Source organism: Tachypleus tridentatus, chromosome 13, assembly GCF_004210375.1.
Source record: "Tachypleus tridentatus isolate NWPU-2018 chromosome 13, ASM421037v1, whole genome shotgun sequence".
In the NCBI taxonomy this organism is placed as follows: domain Eukaryota; kingdom Metazoa; phylum Arthropoda; class Merostomata; order Xiphosura; family Limulidae; genus Tachypleus; species Tachypleus tridentatus.
In genome coordinates, this window is record NC_134837.1 from 132,181,710 (window position 1) to 132,197,513 (window position 15,804).

At 34.2% G+C, this 15,804-nt stretch overlaps 1 protein-coding gene and 1 long non-coding RNA gene across 6 annotated transcripts in view; one reads left to right on the forward strand and one right to left on the reverse strand.

Moving 5' to 3' along the window:
- Positions 1-15,804, forward strand: part of LOC143237970 (uncharacterized) — a 70,940-nt gene that overhangs the window by 23,521 nt on the left and 31,615 nt on the right. For 2 of the 4 annotated variants that reach the window (XM_076477786.1, XM_076477787.1), the window contains exons 3-9: positions 1,442-1,528; positions 4,356-4,480; positions 5,130-5,203; positions 9,186-9,294; positions 10,375-10,399; positions 11,355-11,852; positions 12,320-12,395. In XM_076477786.1, the coding sequence (XP_076333901.1) occupies positions 1,442-1,528; positions 4,356-4,480; positions 5,130-5,203; positions 9,186-9,294; positions 10,375-10,399; positions 11,355-11,852; positions 12,320-12,395 (994 nt within the window). Of the gene's footprint in view, positions 1-1,441; positions 1,529-1,682; positions 1,717-4,355; positions 4,481-5,129; positions 5,204-8,324; positions 8,612-9,185; positions 9,295-10,374; positions 10,400-11,354; positions 11,853-12,319; positions 12,396-15,804 lie in introns of those variants that run through there. The other 2 variants (XM_076477789.1, XM_076477790.1) reach the window with 2 other exon arrangements.
- On the reverse strand, positions 1,427-8,802 carry LOC143237971 (uncharacterized). 2 transcript variants are annotated; one of them, XR_013020356.1, is made up of 3 exons: positions 8,662-8,802; positions 2,719-2,781; positions 1,427-1,563 (listed from the first exon to the last, which is right to left on the reverse strand). It is a non-coding gene; the product is annotated as an uncharacterized LOC143237971 (long non-coding RNA). The 2 variants fall into 2 exon arrangements; XR_013020357.1 differs by lacking the exon at positions 8,662-8,802 and adding an exon at positions 7,531-7,793.

Consider the following 15,804-nt stretch of genomic DNA (forward strand, 5'->3'; position numbering starts at 1 on the left):
CCTAAAGAATGGGAAATATTCTCACCTTGACCCATTCAATTGTCAACAGGGATCAGTGAATCATTATCACAGTATTGAAAGTTACATTCTGTAAAGGCATGGAAGAATTAGCCATATAAAAAAAGAAAGAATGATAAAGTATTCTCTTGAACTAACAATTTTGCACAGTACTTTATATTGAACAACGTTAGTTAACCTGTAGTAACTATCTTTTGTTCATTTTGTTTTTATAGCAAATTGTATCAGTTAACTGGTAGTGATTATTCTTTTTTAACCTAGTAACTGTCCTGAGGTTCTGATAATTTAAATCAAATTACGTTGACTATTCTGTGTTATGATGTTTTGTAATAAACACTTTCACTTAACTTGTATTTAGTAACCTGGGTTTTTATAGTTTGTATTTACCGATTTTGTTTAACCTGTAGTGACTATCCTTGATTTCTGCTATTTCATAAGACATAAAGTTAGTCATCATGTAGTAACTATCTTGTGTTTCTAATATTTTACATTAAACAACACCAGTTAACACGTAGTTACATTATCCTTGCTTTCTAATATTTTTACATTAAACATTGTTAGTTAACATGTAGTTATTATCCTTGGTTTCTAACATTTTTACAATAAACAATGTTAGTTAACATGTAGTTATTATCCTTGGTTTCTATTATTTTACATTCAACAATGTTAGTTAACAGTAGTTATTATCCTTGAATTTCGCGCAAAGCTACACAAGGGCTACCTAGTCATCACCACCCATCGCCAACTCATGGGCTACTCTTTTACCAACGAATAGTGGGATTGACCGTCACATTATAACGCCCCCACGACTGAAAGGGCGAGCATGTTTGGGATTCGAACCCGCCACCCTCAGATTACGAGTCGAGTGCCTTATCCACCTGGCCATGCCGGGTCTTGAGAGTAAATACTAACTTTCTTTATCAGAGAATTAGCCCAGGTGTTTCATGTAGCTGCTTTTGATTTGCTTTATCTCGTTGAATGTTGGCCCGTCATGGCCAGGTGGTTAAGGCACTCGACTCGTAATCCTTTCAGCTGTGGGGGCGTTATAAAGTGGTGGTCAATCCCACTATTCGTTAGCAAAAGAGTAGCTCAAGAGTTGGCGGTGGGTGGTGATGATTAGCTGCCATCTCTCTGGTCTTAAACTGTTAAATTATGGACAGATAGCGCAGATAGCCTTCGTGTAGTTTTGCGCGAAATTCAAAACAAACCAAACCGTTCAATGTTAATAGTTGGAATTGGAGATGGATATGTGTAAATAGTCCTGTTTACCTTTACCCAAAAAAATAATGAAAAGGAAACCCTTTCTATCTGATTTGTTGAAAGAAATGCAACGAAAGTAAGGTAACGATTTCAATATAAATTGTTAAAAAAGGTATAAAACAATAAACAAACAAAACACTGACAGTAGCAACTTTACTTTCAGAAAGAAAACCTCTGTTGAAGATTTAGTTGGTCATCTTCGTCGTGTTCTCAACGTTCCGGAACGCCTTGCCTTGATTGAGGATATTCGGTAAGACAATGTTGAGTTCAGGAGGTTGGCTAAAACTAGTTAAAAAATAAAGATTGTTTATATAAATGTTAGGTTTGAGAAGGTTAATACGTTCTAAGTAGTAATAACTTTGTTTATTTCACTATAGAGCCACATTGAACTATCTTAAGTGACCATTGCAGGGGAAGTTAACCTTTGATGTTAAAGTTGTAAGTCCTTAGACGTTTCGCTGTCCCATTGGAGGACATGACAATAAATAAAAACAACTGTGGAGTGGCTCATAATTTTAGAATTATATTTAAACGTCTGCGAATTAATGGTTACTTAAAGTTTAGTTTGTAGAATGTTCGATCTGAGAGTTCATTGTTTGTTCATTCCTGCTGTTAAACTACCCTCTGCACTCAAAGATTTTGGGTGCATTTTAAAAGTGACAGTCGAATTCAGCTGATTGGTTAGCGGGGAGGTAGGTAATTTAAAGCACATAGAACCACAATTCTTGGTGCATTGTTAGCAAACCGTGCGTGATGCTTTACTTTTCGACAACAAGATGCCAACTATTCACTGTTTGACAAACTTATCATAATTTATATATGTAAAAATGGCTGGTATGGATTGAGAAAATTCTATTTAAAGGAGCAAACAACGTTTCGACCTTCTTCGGTCATCGTCAGGCTCACAAAGAAAGAAAGAGGTAACTGACCGATAGCTGACCACATGTTTTGAAGGGGGTTGTGTAATTGAGTGTAGAAATATAGAAGGCATGCTTAGATGTTTGATTATATTTATTAATATAGGTATGAAGGTGTTCCTTTATATTGGTTTATTTTGGGCTTGAGTTGTTGTATAAGCAAGGCGTCTTTAATTTTGCGTTTGTTTATGTTTGTTTCTTTATTTAGTATTTGGGTGTTTTCTATGGTTATACTGTGTCTGTTTGATTTGCAGTGTTCGAAAATGTGTGAAGGTGACTTTTTGTGTTTTCTATAGTTATGGTTTTCTCGTCATCACAGATTATCAGAATTTAACTGAAAATTTTAAACAAAAATTTTGGTAAAATATTATATAACGCCAACATTCTTTATTTTCTAAACAGTAAAACTATAAACACACAAATACACTTCTCTAGCAAAAAGTAGTTGACTGTAGTAAGAATATTTTCGCTAAAGATTACTCCAGACGATTCCTAAAAGTTGGAACTAAGCCTAAAATATTACCTTTGTATTGTGAAAGTAGCATTATGTCAGTGCTTATTTGTGTAGTCAAAACTTCTTCGCCATCTATTAAATGAAACCACAAACAAAAATAAATAAAAAAACTCACTGTAGGTATTGAAGATTCAGAGAATTATAAAAATAACTATGGAATGAGCAGCAACCATTTCTTTATAACGTAACACAATTTTACACGAAAGTTCTCTCCTCATAATAAGAACATGATTTTTACTAGGACTGTACATATGGACTTTATGATATTTTTATTGATATAATTTTTAAATATAGTACTGAGAAATTGGCGTTCTTAAAAATTGATTTTTTAAAATAAAGAATATCAATTTTAATATATAAAACATTACAGTTTATATGAGTGAAATTTGTGAAAAGTTTGAACAATGTGCGTTGAACCGTTTAGATGCAATGAGTTGCGTATGACTGAAGAGTATAATTTGAACATTTTTTCTTGTGGAGTACTTTTCCAGATTTTTTTGAAAAGAAAATGTTCGCTTTTTTTCGAATTTATTTCAGACTGAAGTATAAATACTACGATTTGTAACTGCTAGCATATGGCGCGTTTCTGCTTGTAATTTTAATTTGCAAAAAACAGCTTCAATGTCATAATAAAATAAATATTGTGCAAGAAACTGTTACTATGAGGTGCGGTCCATTCAGCTGTAAATATAGGCATAAAACTAACCTAAATTTAGAATGCAATCCTAAATATATTTATGTAAAAGTTACCTGGCAAATTTTTGTAAATTATTGCTTCTGAAAAGTATATTCTCATAACCATAATGTGCCGCATTAATCAACATGAAATATTTTATATTATTTATCTAAGAAATTAATTTCTCCTTATGGAACTGAATTTTTATTGTCCTAATAGTGACATGTTTATCGAATATACTTTATTCGCACAGTTATTCAAATACCTCAACCATTTAGAATCTACCAACAGTAGAAACCAATCACCGTTTCCTACTATCTTTTTTTCATTGCGTTGGAAAGATTAATATTCGCCATCCCTACATTTACTTCCATTTTTTTGGAAAAATTGTTTCATTACTTGTTAATACTGGCTTCAGTTATCATTTTTCATCAGTACAATCATCGAATCTCAATTCAGTTGAGAATTTTCGGGTTCATCTACGAAAGTCACATTAGGTATCTAATATTTTTGAACAAACCATTTACCACAAAGAAGGGATTAAAGCTGGACAAGTAGTGGCATCTGTTTCATACTGAGTCCTTATTGCTATTATTGGTGAAAAAGGTTCCAGTTCTATGTTAAATGGGGTTCTAAATAAATTTATAAACTAATATAATGTAACAACTTCTAAACTGAACTAAAAATGTGAGAGATTTTGCATGTTAAAAAACGTTTGAAGTACACATGCTACTAGCGTACTGATGTTAAAACTTGTAATTGTGTAAATTTGTTGGACAGTTTTCATTAAATACTTCACACGTTTCTAGCCGTCATGATTAAAATTGATACGTATAGATACGTTGTTTAAATTGAGTTAGGGCTGTTGGTTTGACTATCACACATGCAATCACATCTAACTAATGCTACATGTATATATACATGGTTAATCTGTCGTTTTGATCTAACGATTTGTTTCTTTTTTCTTCAGCCCCTATGTACGTAATGAACATCAGATGAAGTACAATGTCCTTATTCCTTATGTTAATATGAGGCAAAAAGTGATTCACTTGAAGAAACGACGGAACGTTCCGCTTGGATTTGCCATTAGAGGTGGTAAGTTATCATTTGTTGATATAATAAACTAAGAAATAATTATTTTATTATTCTCTTCCTTGAATAAGAATCATTCGTAATATTGTTGAGCTACAAGAAATGTTTCACTGGGGTTCTCAACTTTATTTTTAAGTTACATTGCAGTACAGAGACAATAAATCTGTAGTTAGAGGTACCTAAGAAGGGAAACTAATGATAAAATCATTTAACTAAAGTTAACAAACGTTAATGAGTCCTTTACAGAATGTATTTATTTCCGTACTTCTGTCGAACCTCTTTTATATTCATAGTCGGTTTAAAAGGTACTTCTATTTATTTTTATTGATTGTAAAGTTCAAGTTATTTCGGTAAATTATCATTATCGAGAAATATCTTCAACTATAAATATGTCACGTTGAGAAGCGTCGAAACACGTAGGGTGTATTTGAAACTGAAGAAAAGGTAAATATTTTTCGCTGTATCTATTAATTTTATATAAATAACGAACGAATAATTTTAGCTTCAGCTACGTTAGAAAAGACTAAAGGTTAAAACAAACAATATATACATATTGTCTCACTCCAGCTTTTAAGTATGGGACAGATGTCTTTGTCTCGGATGTTAAACTGGTTATTAAATGAACATCAGTTAATATGTATATTTTATCCAGGTTGTGAGTATGGAACAGGTGTCTTTGTATCGGAGGTTGAATCAGGATCTGAAGCTCAGCGCAAAGGTTTGAGGGTAAATAACGTTTATTCCAATAAATTGAACTGTTGTTTTTGCCTTCTATATTTTGTTAATAAATCAAAATAACTAAAGAATGTTTAAAACCTTATGATGATCTGTCAAAAACAGAATGGTACTAAATTATTTGTTTAGTGGTGGGAATTATTATTTACTTCAGATAGGTAGTAGTTAGAACACTGTTGACGCACTAGACTAGAGGTTTCAGGTTAAAGGAAATGAACAACGTTTGGTTATGATAAAACAATGACGCCATCTAGTATCTGTCAGAAGATTTATAGATAAGGCTTGAGGAGGGTTTGTTTCTGAAAAGGTGGAAATATGTTAGTTTGAGTTGTTAAAAAATGTCTTATTAAGGATTGTTGATAGGTTAATCTTTAAATTAATTAGTATAACTGTAATCTGACGTACGAAAGGATCAGTATATAATCTTGCTTGCTGGAGACCCCAAAATGGGTTGTTGTTTTTTTGTAATTTCGCGCAAAGTTCATTTGATGTTAAAGGTGATTTTCGACTGAACTTTAAGACCAAATGAACTTTTGAAGGAATACGTATAATAGTTAGAGGTGGCTAAAAGTGAGGATATCATAAAGTTTGTTTTGTTCTTGTTTGCTTTTTTGAATTTCGCGCAAAGCTATACGAGGGTTATCTGCGCTAGACGTCCCTAATTTAGCAGTGTAAGACTAGAGGGAAGACAGCTAGTCATCACTACCCACCGCCAACTCTTGAGCTACACTTTTACCAACGAATAGTGGAATTGACCGTCACATTATAACGCCCCCACAGCTGGGAGGCCGAGCATGTTTGGCGCGACCGGGATTCGAACACGCGACCCTCGGATTACGAGTCGAACGCCTTAACACGCTTGGCCATGCCGGGCCCCCCAAAATGGGGGTACCAAATGTGTGGCCCCCCAGTGGCACAGTGGTATATCTGCGGACTTACACACTAAAAACCGGGTTTCGATACCCGTGATGGGCAGAGCACAGATAGCCCATTGTGTAGCATTGTGCTTAATTCTAAACAAACAAACAAAACCAAATGTGTGTAGATTTTTCAGTTTATTTTGGCGAATTGTTAAGAGCCCAAGCTATGCGTTTAGTTGCGTTATGACATGAAAAACAACAACAACATTCATATACAAACGTTATTTTTCTATAAACTTTACAAAGTTGATTTTTCAAATGAAATCTTCCTCTGCTCTCTGTCAGTTGAACGACACACTTCAAGACTTATACTGATATCATTTTGAGGTTTGTTCATGTAGTAGGCTCAGCATAGATAGCCCATTGTACAATATTGCACTTAATAACAAAGAAACAAACTTATACATGCCGTAGAATTGCTCATCTATGTCTGTCTGTTATCGCAGTTTATTGTAAGGAATTGGCTGAACTAGTTTTGGTGAAATTAAATAGAGGAGCTCGGATGGATCCTCTCCATCACATCTCTAAACCGATAATCAATCGGACAGACAGGTCGAATTTAGCAGTCGTTTCAATTTTAACTCCTTAATTCCAAAAATGAGGGCTCAACTGAACGAGGAAACCGGAAGCAAAATACATGAAACGGAAGCTAAACGAAAGTGACTTTTAATATTATAATTAGCAGTGGTTCCTTTGCATGGACTAACGACGTGTGTTAAGGCTCAAAATAGTGAAAGGGACGGCTTACGCCTTAAGTTTTAAGCTATATATTCGAAGCGCACTCACCACTCAGAAGTGAAACATCGAGAAATAAAACGATATATTGTAATTATCAATAGCTTCTCATTAAAGCAAACTACCTACAAAAATCAGGAATAAAAATAACCTGTTAGTTATGTAACTAATTCTATATACAAGTCTAACTTGAAGTATTTAGCTTTATAAGACATATCGTAAGAAAACTTAATATCTGACAAAGTTCGTCCACCTTATGGGTCTTAGGTTTGTCCTAAATCCATATACTAAGGAAATAATGCAAAATGCTCTTAATATGTATGTATTTATATTGTAATTATCAAAATAGGCCTTAATTGTCACAACAATAAAAAATTACAATGAAACACTTCGTAAATTAAATAAAATCACTAGAGCACAGCTTGGATGTTGGGGTAAGCAAAGTAATTTTACATTCAGACGTTAGAATTCCAGCTCACATTATAGCAGTAAAAGCAAAAGTTAATTAGTAGTAATCAGTGCTGTTAATAAAATTAACTTTAAAGAAACAATGGTTTATTTGTTTTCAATTTTGCTTAAAGCTATACGAGGGCTGTCTGCACTAATAGCCCATAATTTAGCTGTGTAAGACTATAGGGAAGGCAGCTAATCATCACCACTCACCACCAACTCTTAGGATATCCTTTCACCAACGAATAGCGGGATTGACCGAACATTGTAACACCCCCATGGCTGAAAGGTCAAGCATATTTGGTGTGACAGGAATTCGAACCAAGGGCTCTCATATTATGAGTTGAGCTCCTTAACCACGTTGTCATGCCAGGCAAGAAACAACGAACAATAAGTTTGTTAACAAGTAACTTACGAACTGTTTGTTTCCTTGTTGTAGGATCACTGATCTCAAGTCCTTATAAAAAGTGTAACACTAGTATATGCTAAATTGTACGTAGTCCGCCCTAATAAGTATCATAACAACCAATGAAAGTAAATAAAACAGGTGCAGCGTTAGAGTAGTTTATCATTTGAGGTAAATAGCATATACTGGGTTTCCAACTTTTCCTGTAAATTACATTCATTAAATTACACCTTATTACTAAAGTCTTACAGTGCCACAGCGACATATCAGCAGACTTATAACGCTAGAAAACAGATTTTGATGCCCACAGTAGGCAAAACACAGACAGCCCAAATTTCGCGCAAAGCTACACAAGGGCTATCTGCGCAGCACATTATGTATCTTTGTGCTTACCTACAAACGAATAAACAAACTACTTCAAAGATATCAGTGATTGGATTGAAACAAGTTGTTTATGGTACATTCAACAGCAATTTTCACTAATATCAAAACAGACTATCTAATTCTCCTCCAAACCGAGTTTATCACCAAACTGTTGTGTACGCAAACATCAGTTTATCTATGTCTCTGTGGGCTGGTGTGACAAGTAGTTAGCATGTCTGAAGTCCAGGTTCAAACCGTAATATATCACTTAACTTACACCTGCAGGTATTTCTCTGGTAGCCGTTATCGCTGCCTGGATAAGATTAGACTTGTACACTACTGACTGGTCACCATACGTTTTGCCAATATTTCTAAATTAGGAAGTGGATTTGACGAGTCACATAGCTAAGTGATAATAAAGAATAAACTTAGTCGTCTAAATGAAACATTAAGTTTTGTTTGAGCAACTTTACGAGTATACGCCCTCCGTCAGGTATTAAAGACCGTGTTACAATGGAATTAGCTGTGAGCTTTTGTTTGTTTCTTGTTAAACACAAAGCTACACAATAAGTTACCTGTGCGTTGCCCATCACGGGCATCGAAGTCCGAAGTTTCATCTTCATAATTCTTTATATTATTGCAGAAAACGCTGTTTGTGACAAGAAAGACTGTGTGATTGTAGTGAATCGTCAGTTATTAGGATTATAATAACTTCAAGTCATATTATTAACCGTTCAGCAGAAGAATTACTATTATTATAGATGGCGCTATAAAAACTCGAAACTACGAAATATTTGTGCACTTTTTTAATGGAGAAAATTTATCTTTTTCTATATATCCTAAAAATTGAGGGAGGTTTACGAACGTTAACTTTTAACGACTAAAAGTAGGAGTGGACTGTTTATACCTAGGATAGAGGTCCGTGTTTTAAAGTAGAAATGATCGCCCAGAACATGTAACATTATGCATCCATGAGTATGGAAATTAAAAATAAACACTCAATATTTGGAAGTTTAGAATAAATGTGTAGGTATAGAATACTATAAACACCATGAGTTGGATATAAATTAATGAGTAAAAGTTTACAATACGCTTCAAGGTTGGAGACCAAATTACAGCCATCAACGGTTATATCATTGAGCAGGCGATTCATGACGAAGTACTGATGCTACTCCGAGACAAGAATGGCGTCGTCCTTAAGGTTAAAAGTAAGACCGTTTGAAGAAATATATGTAGAAAACCAGTCATTCTTAAGGTTTAAAGTAAGACTAATTGTGTGTAGAAAACCAGTCATTCTTAAGGGTAAAAGTAAAACTGTTGGGTGTAATGTGTGTGTAGAAAACCAGTCATTCTTAAGGTTAAAAGTAAGACTAATTGTGTGTAGAAAACCAGACATTCTTAAGGTTAAAAGTAAAACTGTTGGGTGTAAGACTAATGTGTGTGTAGAAAACCAGTCATTCTTAAGGGTAAACTAGTAAAACTGTTGGGTGTAATGTGTGTGTAGAAAACCAGTCATTCTTAAGGCTAAAAGTAAGCCTAGTTGTGTGTAGAAAACCAGTCATTCTTAAGGTTAAAAGTAAGCCTAATTGTGTGTAGAAAACCAGTCATTCTTAAGGTTAAAAGTAAGACTAATTGTGTGTAGAAAACCAGTCATTCTTAAGGTTAAAAGTAATACTAATTGTGTGTAGAAAACCAGTCATTCTTAAGGTTAAAAGTAAGACTAATTATGTGTAGAAAGACAGTCATTCTTAAGGTTAAAATTAAGACTACTTGATGTAATGTGTGTGTAGAAAACCAGTCATTATTAAGGCTAAAAGTAAGATTGTTTGGAATAATTTGCCTAGAGAACCAATTATTCCTAAAATAATAAAATTGTTTTGTGCTAAGGAATACAGTAAAATGTAATTGATTTTTGAAACCTGGTGAAATTTCATAATTACAAAACTGAGTAAAAACAACACAATTATACGTTTCACAACTACATCATTTATCACGACCTGATGACGCCTTTACTGGTAAAACCATGATGGTAATAAATGACGCATTTGTGAAACATACAGTTGTGTTGTTTTTACTGAGTTCTGTAATACAGAAAGATAATGTTTATTTTGAATTACAGTCTAGCAGGTTATTGTAAATAATTAAATTAATCGATAACATATAAATAACCAAATCAGTCAGTGTAAATGTTGGTAATATCCAGCTTATCACATAAGTGCTTTATTATTTTTATTTAGCTATAGAGAATGATAGAAAGATAAATCACGTTCTTTCTTTTACTGTTACAGCTGTTGCAGATAGCTCCGTGAAAGAGTAAGTAGAGGAATGTGGATTTTTATTTATTTATTGCTCTTTAAAAGTGTTAATTGTAAATACAGTCTTCCTGTTTGATCTGTTTATGATGTTGCACTGTTTCCCGTTTGATGGTACTTCATGCGGTTGTAAGTTATTGAGTCTTTCTGAAATGGTCCGGCATGGCCAGGTGGGTTAAAGCGTTCGACTCATTCTTAAGATTAAAAGTAAGACTAATTGTGTGTAGTCATCTGAGGGTCGCGGGTTCGATTCCCCGTCGCATCAAACATGCTCGCCCTTTCAGTCGTGGGGGCATTATAATGTGACGGTCAATCCCACTATTCGTTGGTAAAAAAGTAGCCCAAGAGTTGGCGGTGGGTGGTGATGACTACCCTTCCCTCCAGTCTTACACTACTAAATTAGGGACGTCTAGCGCAGATAGCCCTCGTGTAGCTTTGCGCGAAATTAAAAAAAGCAAACAAAAACAAAACAAACTTTCTGAAATCCTCACTTTTAGCCACTTCTAACTATTATACGTATTCCTTCAAAAGTTCATTTGGTCTTAAAGTTCAATCGAAAATCACCTTTAACATCAAATGAACTTCATTTTTTTATCAGATTAAACATTTCGTACCGTGGTCAGACTTCACACGTTAATTAAACTCTCTTTCTTGATTTCAATTTTATATGGAAATAAATTTTATAAATATAAATTTTATATGGAGATAAATAAAATTGAAAAACTGATAACAAAATAGACAAACATGAGTCTCACATTGGGGCAGCAGTAAGTCCTCGGATTTATAGCGCTAAAATCAGAAATTCGATTCCCCTCGGTGGACACAGCAGATAACTCGATGTGGCTTTGCTTTAAGAAGCACACACACACACACAGAAACATGGAGTTGGTGTTGACAAACTGTGATTTATTTAAACGGAAATTGTACTAAAGTTTCTTTTTTCTGCCTTTTTACAGTTACTGTCCAACGTTAGTGACACAATTAAAATCAGAGTCCAGTCAGTCTGGTGTCAGTCACAGATCACATATAAAATACAGCAACTCAGACACTTTGTTTGATGATAAAACATCTGTAGAAGCAATGACAATTAATGGAGACCACGAGTGGCAGCCAGATTCCAAACAGATCGACTCGAATGACGAGGCTCCTGAATTATCAAGAGGAGAGAGGAAGGATCATGAATCACTAAGAGAAGAAAACAAAGATGAAATTAAAGCTCAGGATCCATCAGGAGCTGAAATCAAGCTTCACGAACCATCAAGTGAAGAAGATGACAGCGTATATCAGTGGTTGAAAACTGTGCCTGTAGATATAGTTGATGATGAACTCCAGTCCAACATTGGTTCCACGGTTACAGAAGAGAAGAAGGTTGTTTCTCATCCATTGAAAGACGAAACGTCAGAGCCAAAATGTGATATAGATCAAACATCAACGCAACGTCCAGCTTTAAAGGAGTAATTTCTCTTTCTCTCTTTACTTGTGGCTCGGCATGGCCAGGTGATTAGAACGCTCGACTCGTCATCTGAGGATCGCGAGTTCGAATTCCTGTCACACCAAACATGCTTGCACTTTCAGTCGTAGGGCGTTATAATGTGACATTCAATATTACTATTCGTTGGTAAAAGAGTAGCCCATGAATTGACGGTGGATGGTGATAACTAGTTGTTTTTTTTCTAGTCTTACACTGCTAGATTAGGAACGACTAACGTAGATAGCCCTCGTGAAATTCAAAACAAACAAACTCTTTACTCGTATATCTAATGAAAGCACGTAAAATATGATCAGTATATTGGAATTACTGATAATTTTTGTTGGAAAAGTCTGAATAATATTTTTACATTAATAATTAACTTTAATTTCGATCCATCTACAACCAGTTTCACCACCAGAAGGCTGAGATGTGTTTTATTGTTTTCTGCAGGAAGTCAAAAGATGAACAAGACGACACAGCCGAAATAATTTCCGATACCACTACAAATACTGGACTGTCAGTGAATGTAAGTACTTAAAGTTTACTTTCTTAAGATTATTTATTTCTGATAAACCAGAAGTGGATAGATGTCGTGAACAACCTGAATCATCGTATAGAATGTGGGTATATTTTTGATTTTTTTAAAATTTGTTTAAGAGCTTTTAGAGACAACGCAAATGAAACTTAAGTTTTCAGTTAAAGAACTATATTTTTAATCTTAATATGAAAATCGCTTTGTACCCGGAGCAGTCAACACTTTGACTCCGTATATTAACAGAGAATTTTTAGTGAAAATACATCATTAAAGATTCTGATGTTTGGTGTATAAATGACTCTTAAGGCTTTATGAAATCTTAGAGAAACATATTAAAAGGGCATTTATTGCTGAGAAACCACTCGTGGATACATGTCGTCAGCAACAGAATGTCATTCTTTAAAGTTTCATTATTGGCCAAAACGTTTGCCTATAACAAGTAAGATCCTTATTAGTAAGATGGAATACAAAATACACTTAACACTTTAAAACTTAGAAATGTATGCTATATTGAAAATATATGTATGTAATTTGTATAATAAGATTGATAGATATCACGAACGATTTATTAGAAAAACAAACAATTTTATCAGAAAACTGTACAAAACTTTATCAAAACATTTATAATGACAAATATAACATCCAATTGTTATAAATAGCGTCTATTACCTTATTAAATTAATTTTTCATATTAAATATTCAGTTGTTGATTGGCCCTACTCATATTGTAATAATTTTTACAACACATTGTGACATGCTGTCGATGAGGTTATTGATGTAATCCACTGTGATTTCATCTCATTTTATCACTAGAAGGCACTTCAACTCGGCTACAGTAGCTGTATTGGTGTTGTGATTAGCAGTTTTCTTACTATGTTCTGCACAACAATTCTCAATGGGATTACAATTTGAAATTATGTTGGCCATGACAATCTTGTAATGCCTTCTTGCAGGCAGTGGCACTGTCATCCTGTAACAGAAAGTATTGCCAAATCTTGCCTTAGTATATGGCAGAAGCATCGTGTCCATGTGACACGTTTCGGAGGTGCTATTAACGTTTTCCTGTAGGATATTAAGAGGAGTTTTTCACTAAGATTAAAAGCTGTTCAAGCATGTACTGCACCGCCTCCTATGCATTCCCTGTGGGATAGAAAGTCTTCCCTCATCTATTCGCCAAGCAAATGATGAATGCGAATTCCATCATCAGCTTTAACAAGCCAAAGACAGAACTCATCTGAAAAGATAACATATCATCAGTGCCCTAATTGTATGTTGGCATATTGTCTTACTTAATTAACACGGCGACGGTGATGAATTCTGGTTAATATCGGATTGCAGATAGACCTTCTTGCAAAATAACAGTCTCCTACTCACTGTACTGGATACCCTGGAATGAATGTGTTCATGCCATTGCCACCTTAAGGTGTTGCAATACTTCTCTTGATCTCGACATGTTAACATGATTAAAACACGATCATCTAGGACATTATTTTTCGGCATCCTGGAACAACATTTCCTGTAGTCTGATGATGTTTCAGGATTCTGGATACAGTATAATGGGGGTATCACACTGTTCTAGCAATGTCCGTTTGCTTCATACCATTTCTGGACAGTCGAACAATTTGACGCCTTCTGGTGCGTCACAAGGCATGACTCTACCCCAAGTACAGAGAAATTATCTGAACAAAGCATTGATCTAGTTTGAGAAATTGACGAACATATGCTCAAAAGAGCTTATACAGACCAGAATAACAATTTGTACAGGTTTGTTCAATCATATGCTACCTTATCTGTTAATACTCAGGCATTTACTTAGTAACTACTCCATGCATATAGACAGTAACACTAATACAGTTCTATAAGTAAACATTTTGACCAAGACAGACTGTATGTGTATCTCCATAGCTCAACACTAAATCTGAGATTGATGAGATAAAGAAACATTATGTTTGTCCATCAAGACATTGCAGTTTCTCAAATTGGAAGTGTATTACTTATTCTACTGCCAGTTTCAAAAGTTAAGCATATCATTGAAGACTATCTTCTGAATTTTAAACTGATCAAGTTAATACAAAAGGAATATCCCTTATGACAGTTTCAACAAATCAGTTAAAACAAATGGAGCATCTCCTGCAACAGTTACAACTGATCAAATTTATACAAAAGGTATATCTCCTGCAACTGTTTCAACTTATCAAGTTATTACAAAAGGAGTATCTCTTGCAGTACTTTCAGATGTTCTATTTAATACAACGGGAATATTTCTTGCTGTAGGCTCAACTGCTGAATTTGATATGAAAGGAATTCCATTGCTGTGGTGTTAGTTACGAGAATCTCATCTTTGTACTGAAAGCTATTTAGATATTTAAATTTTGTAACATTTCTGTGACGACTTAAAGTGAAGTTCTGCACCTGAAGGAAAAAATTTTGATGTGTTTTACAGAACTTAAGATATTGTTTCAGTCTTGTCCTACAAATTTAGATAATCTGTTTACTGCCCATGACACGATGTATGCTTTACTTTGTTACCAGCAAATTTATATTCCTAGTTATGACAAAAAGATGCTTTTCAAAAAGAAAACAAACATTAACACAGTTTATCTCGCAACAATTTCACATTACCATTCGAAATCACAATGATCATGTAGGGGGTTTCCACTCATCGTAAAATATTGTATTGGTCCCTCGACTATAACCTTTCAGTTTACTTTATCAGTTTTCCTTTCTGTTTGTTGATCTACAACTACGATATTCTGGTTTATTTTACAAGGTTATTTTACTGTTTGTTGATCTACAACTACGATATTCTGGTTTATTTTACTGTTTGTTGATCTACAACTACGATATTCTGGTTTATTTTATAAAGTTATTTTGCTGTTTGTTGATCTACGACTACGATATTCTGGTTTATTTTGCTGTTTGTTGATCTACGACTACGATACTTTAGTTTATTTTATAAAGTTATTTTACTGTTTGTTGATCTACGACTACGATACTTTGGTTTATTTTATGAAGTTATTTTACTGTTTGTTGATGAACACTGTCCACCTTACGCTAATGGGTTACTCTTGCATGACCAAATTGTGAAATTTTACCGTAGCTTCTTATAACCTTCCACAGCGAAAGCGTTTTTTTGTGGTTTTTTTTTTTTTGCAATTAAGCACTAAGCTACACTATTTGTGCTATGCTCACCGTTTGTATTGAATCTTGGTTTTTCATTATAAGCCTTCAGACGTACTGCTGTAAGACTGGATGGGATTCAACGCATGTTATTAGATTAGTTTCTTTTGGACAGTTTCAAGTTGTTTCTTTATTGTATAATTTACATTAATTTGGGCAATTTAACGATATTCATTAGTTAAAAAGCTAGAGACGCTTATGCACAGATAGCACTTGTAAA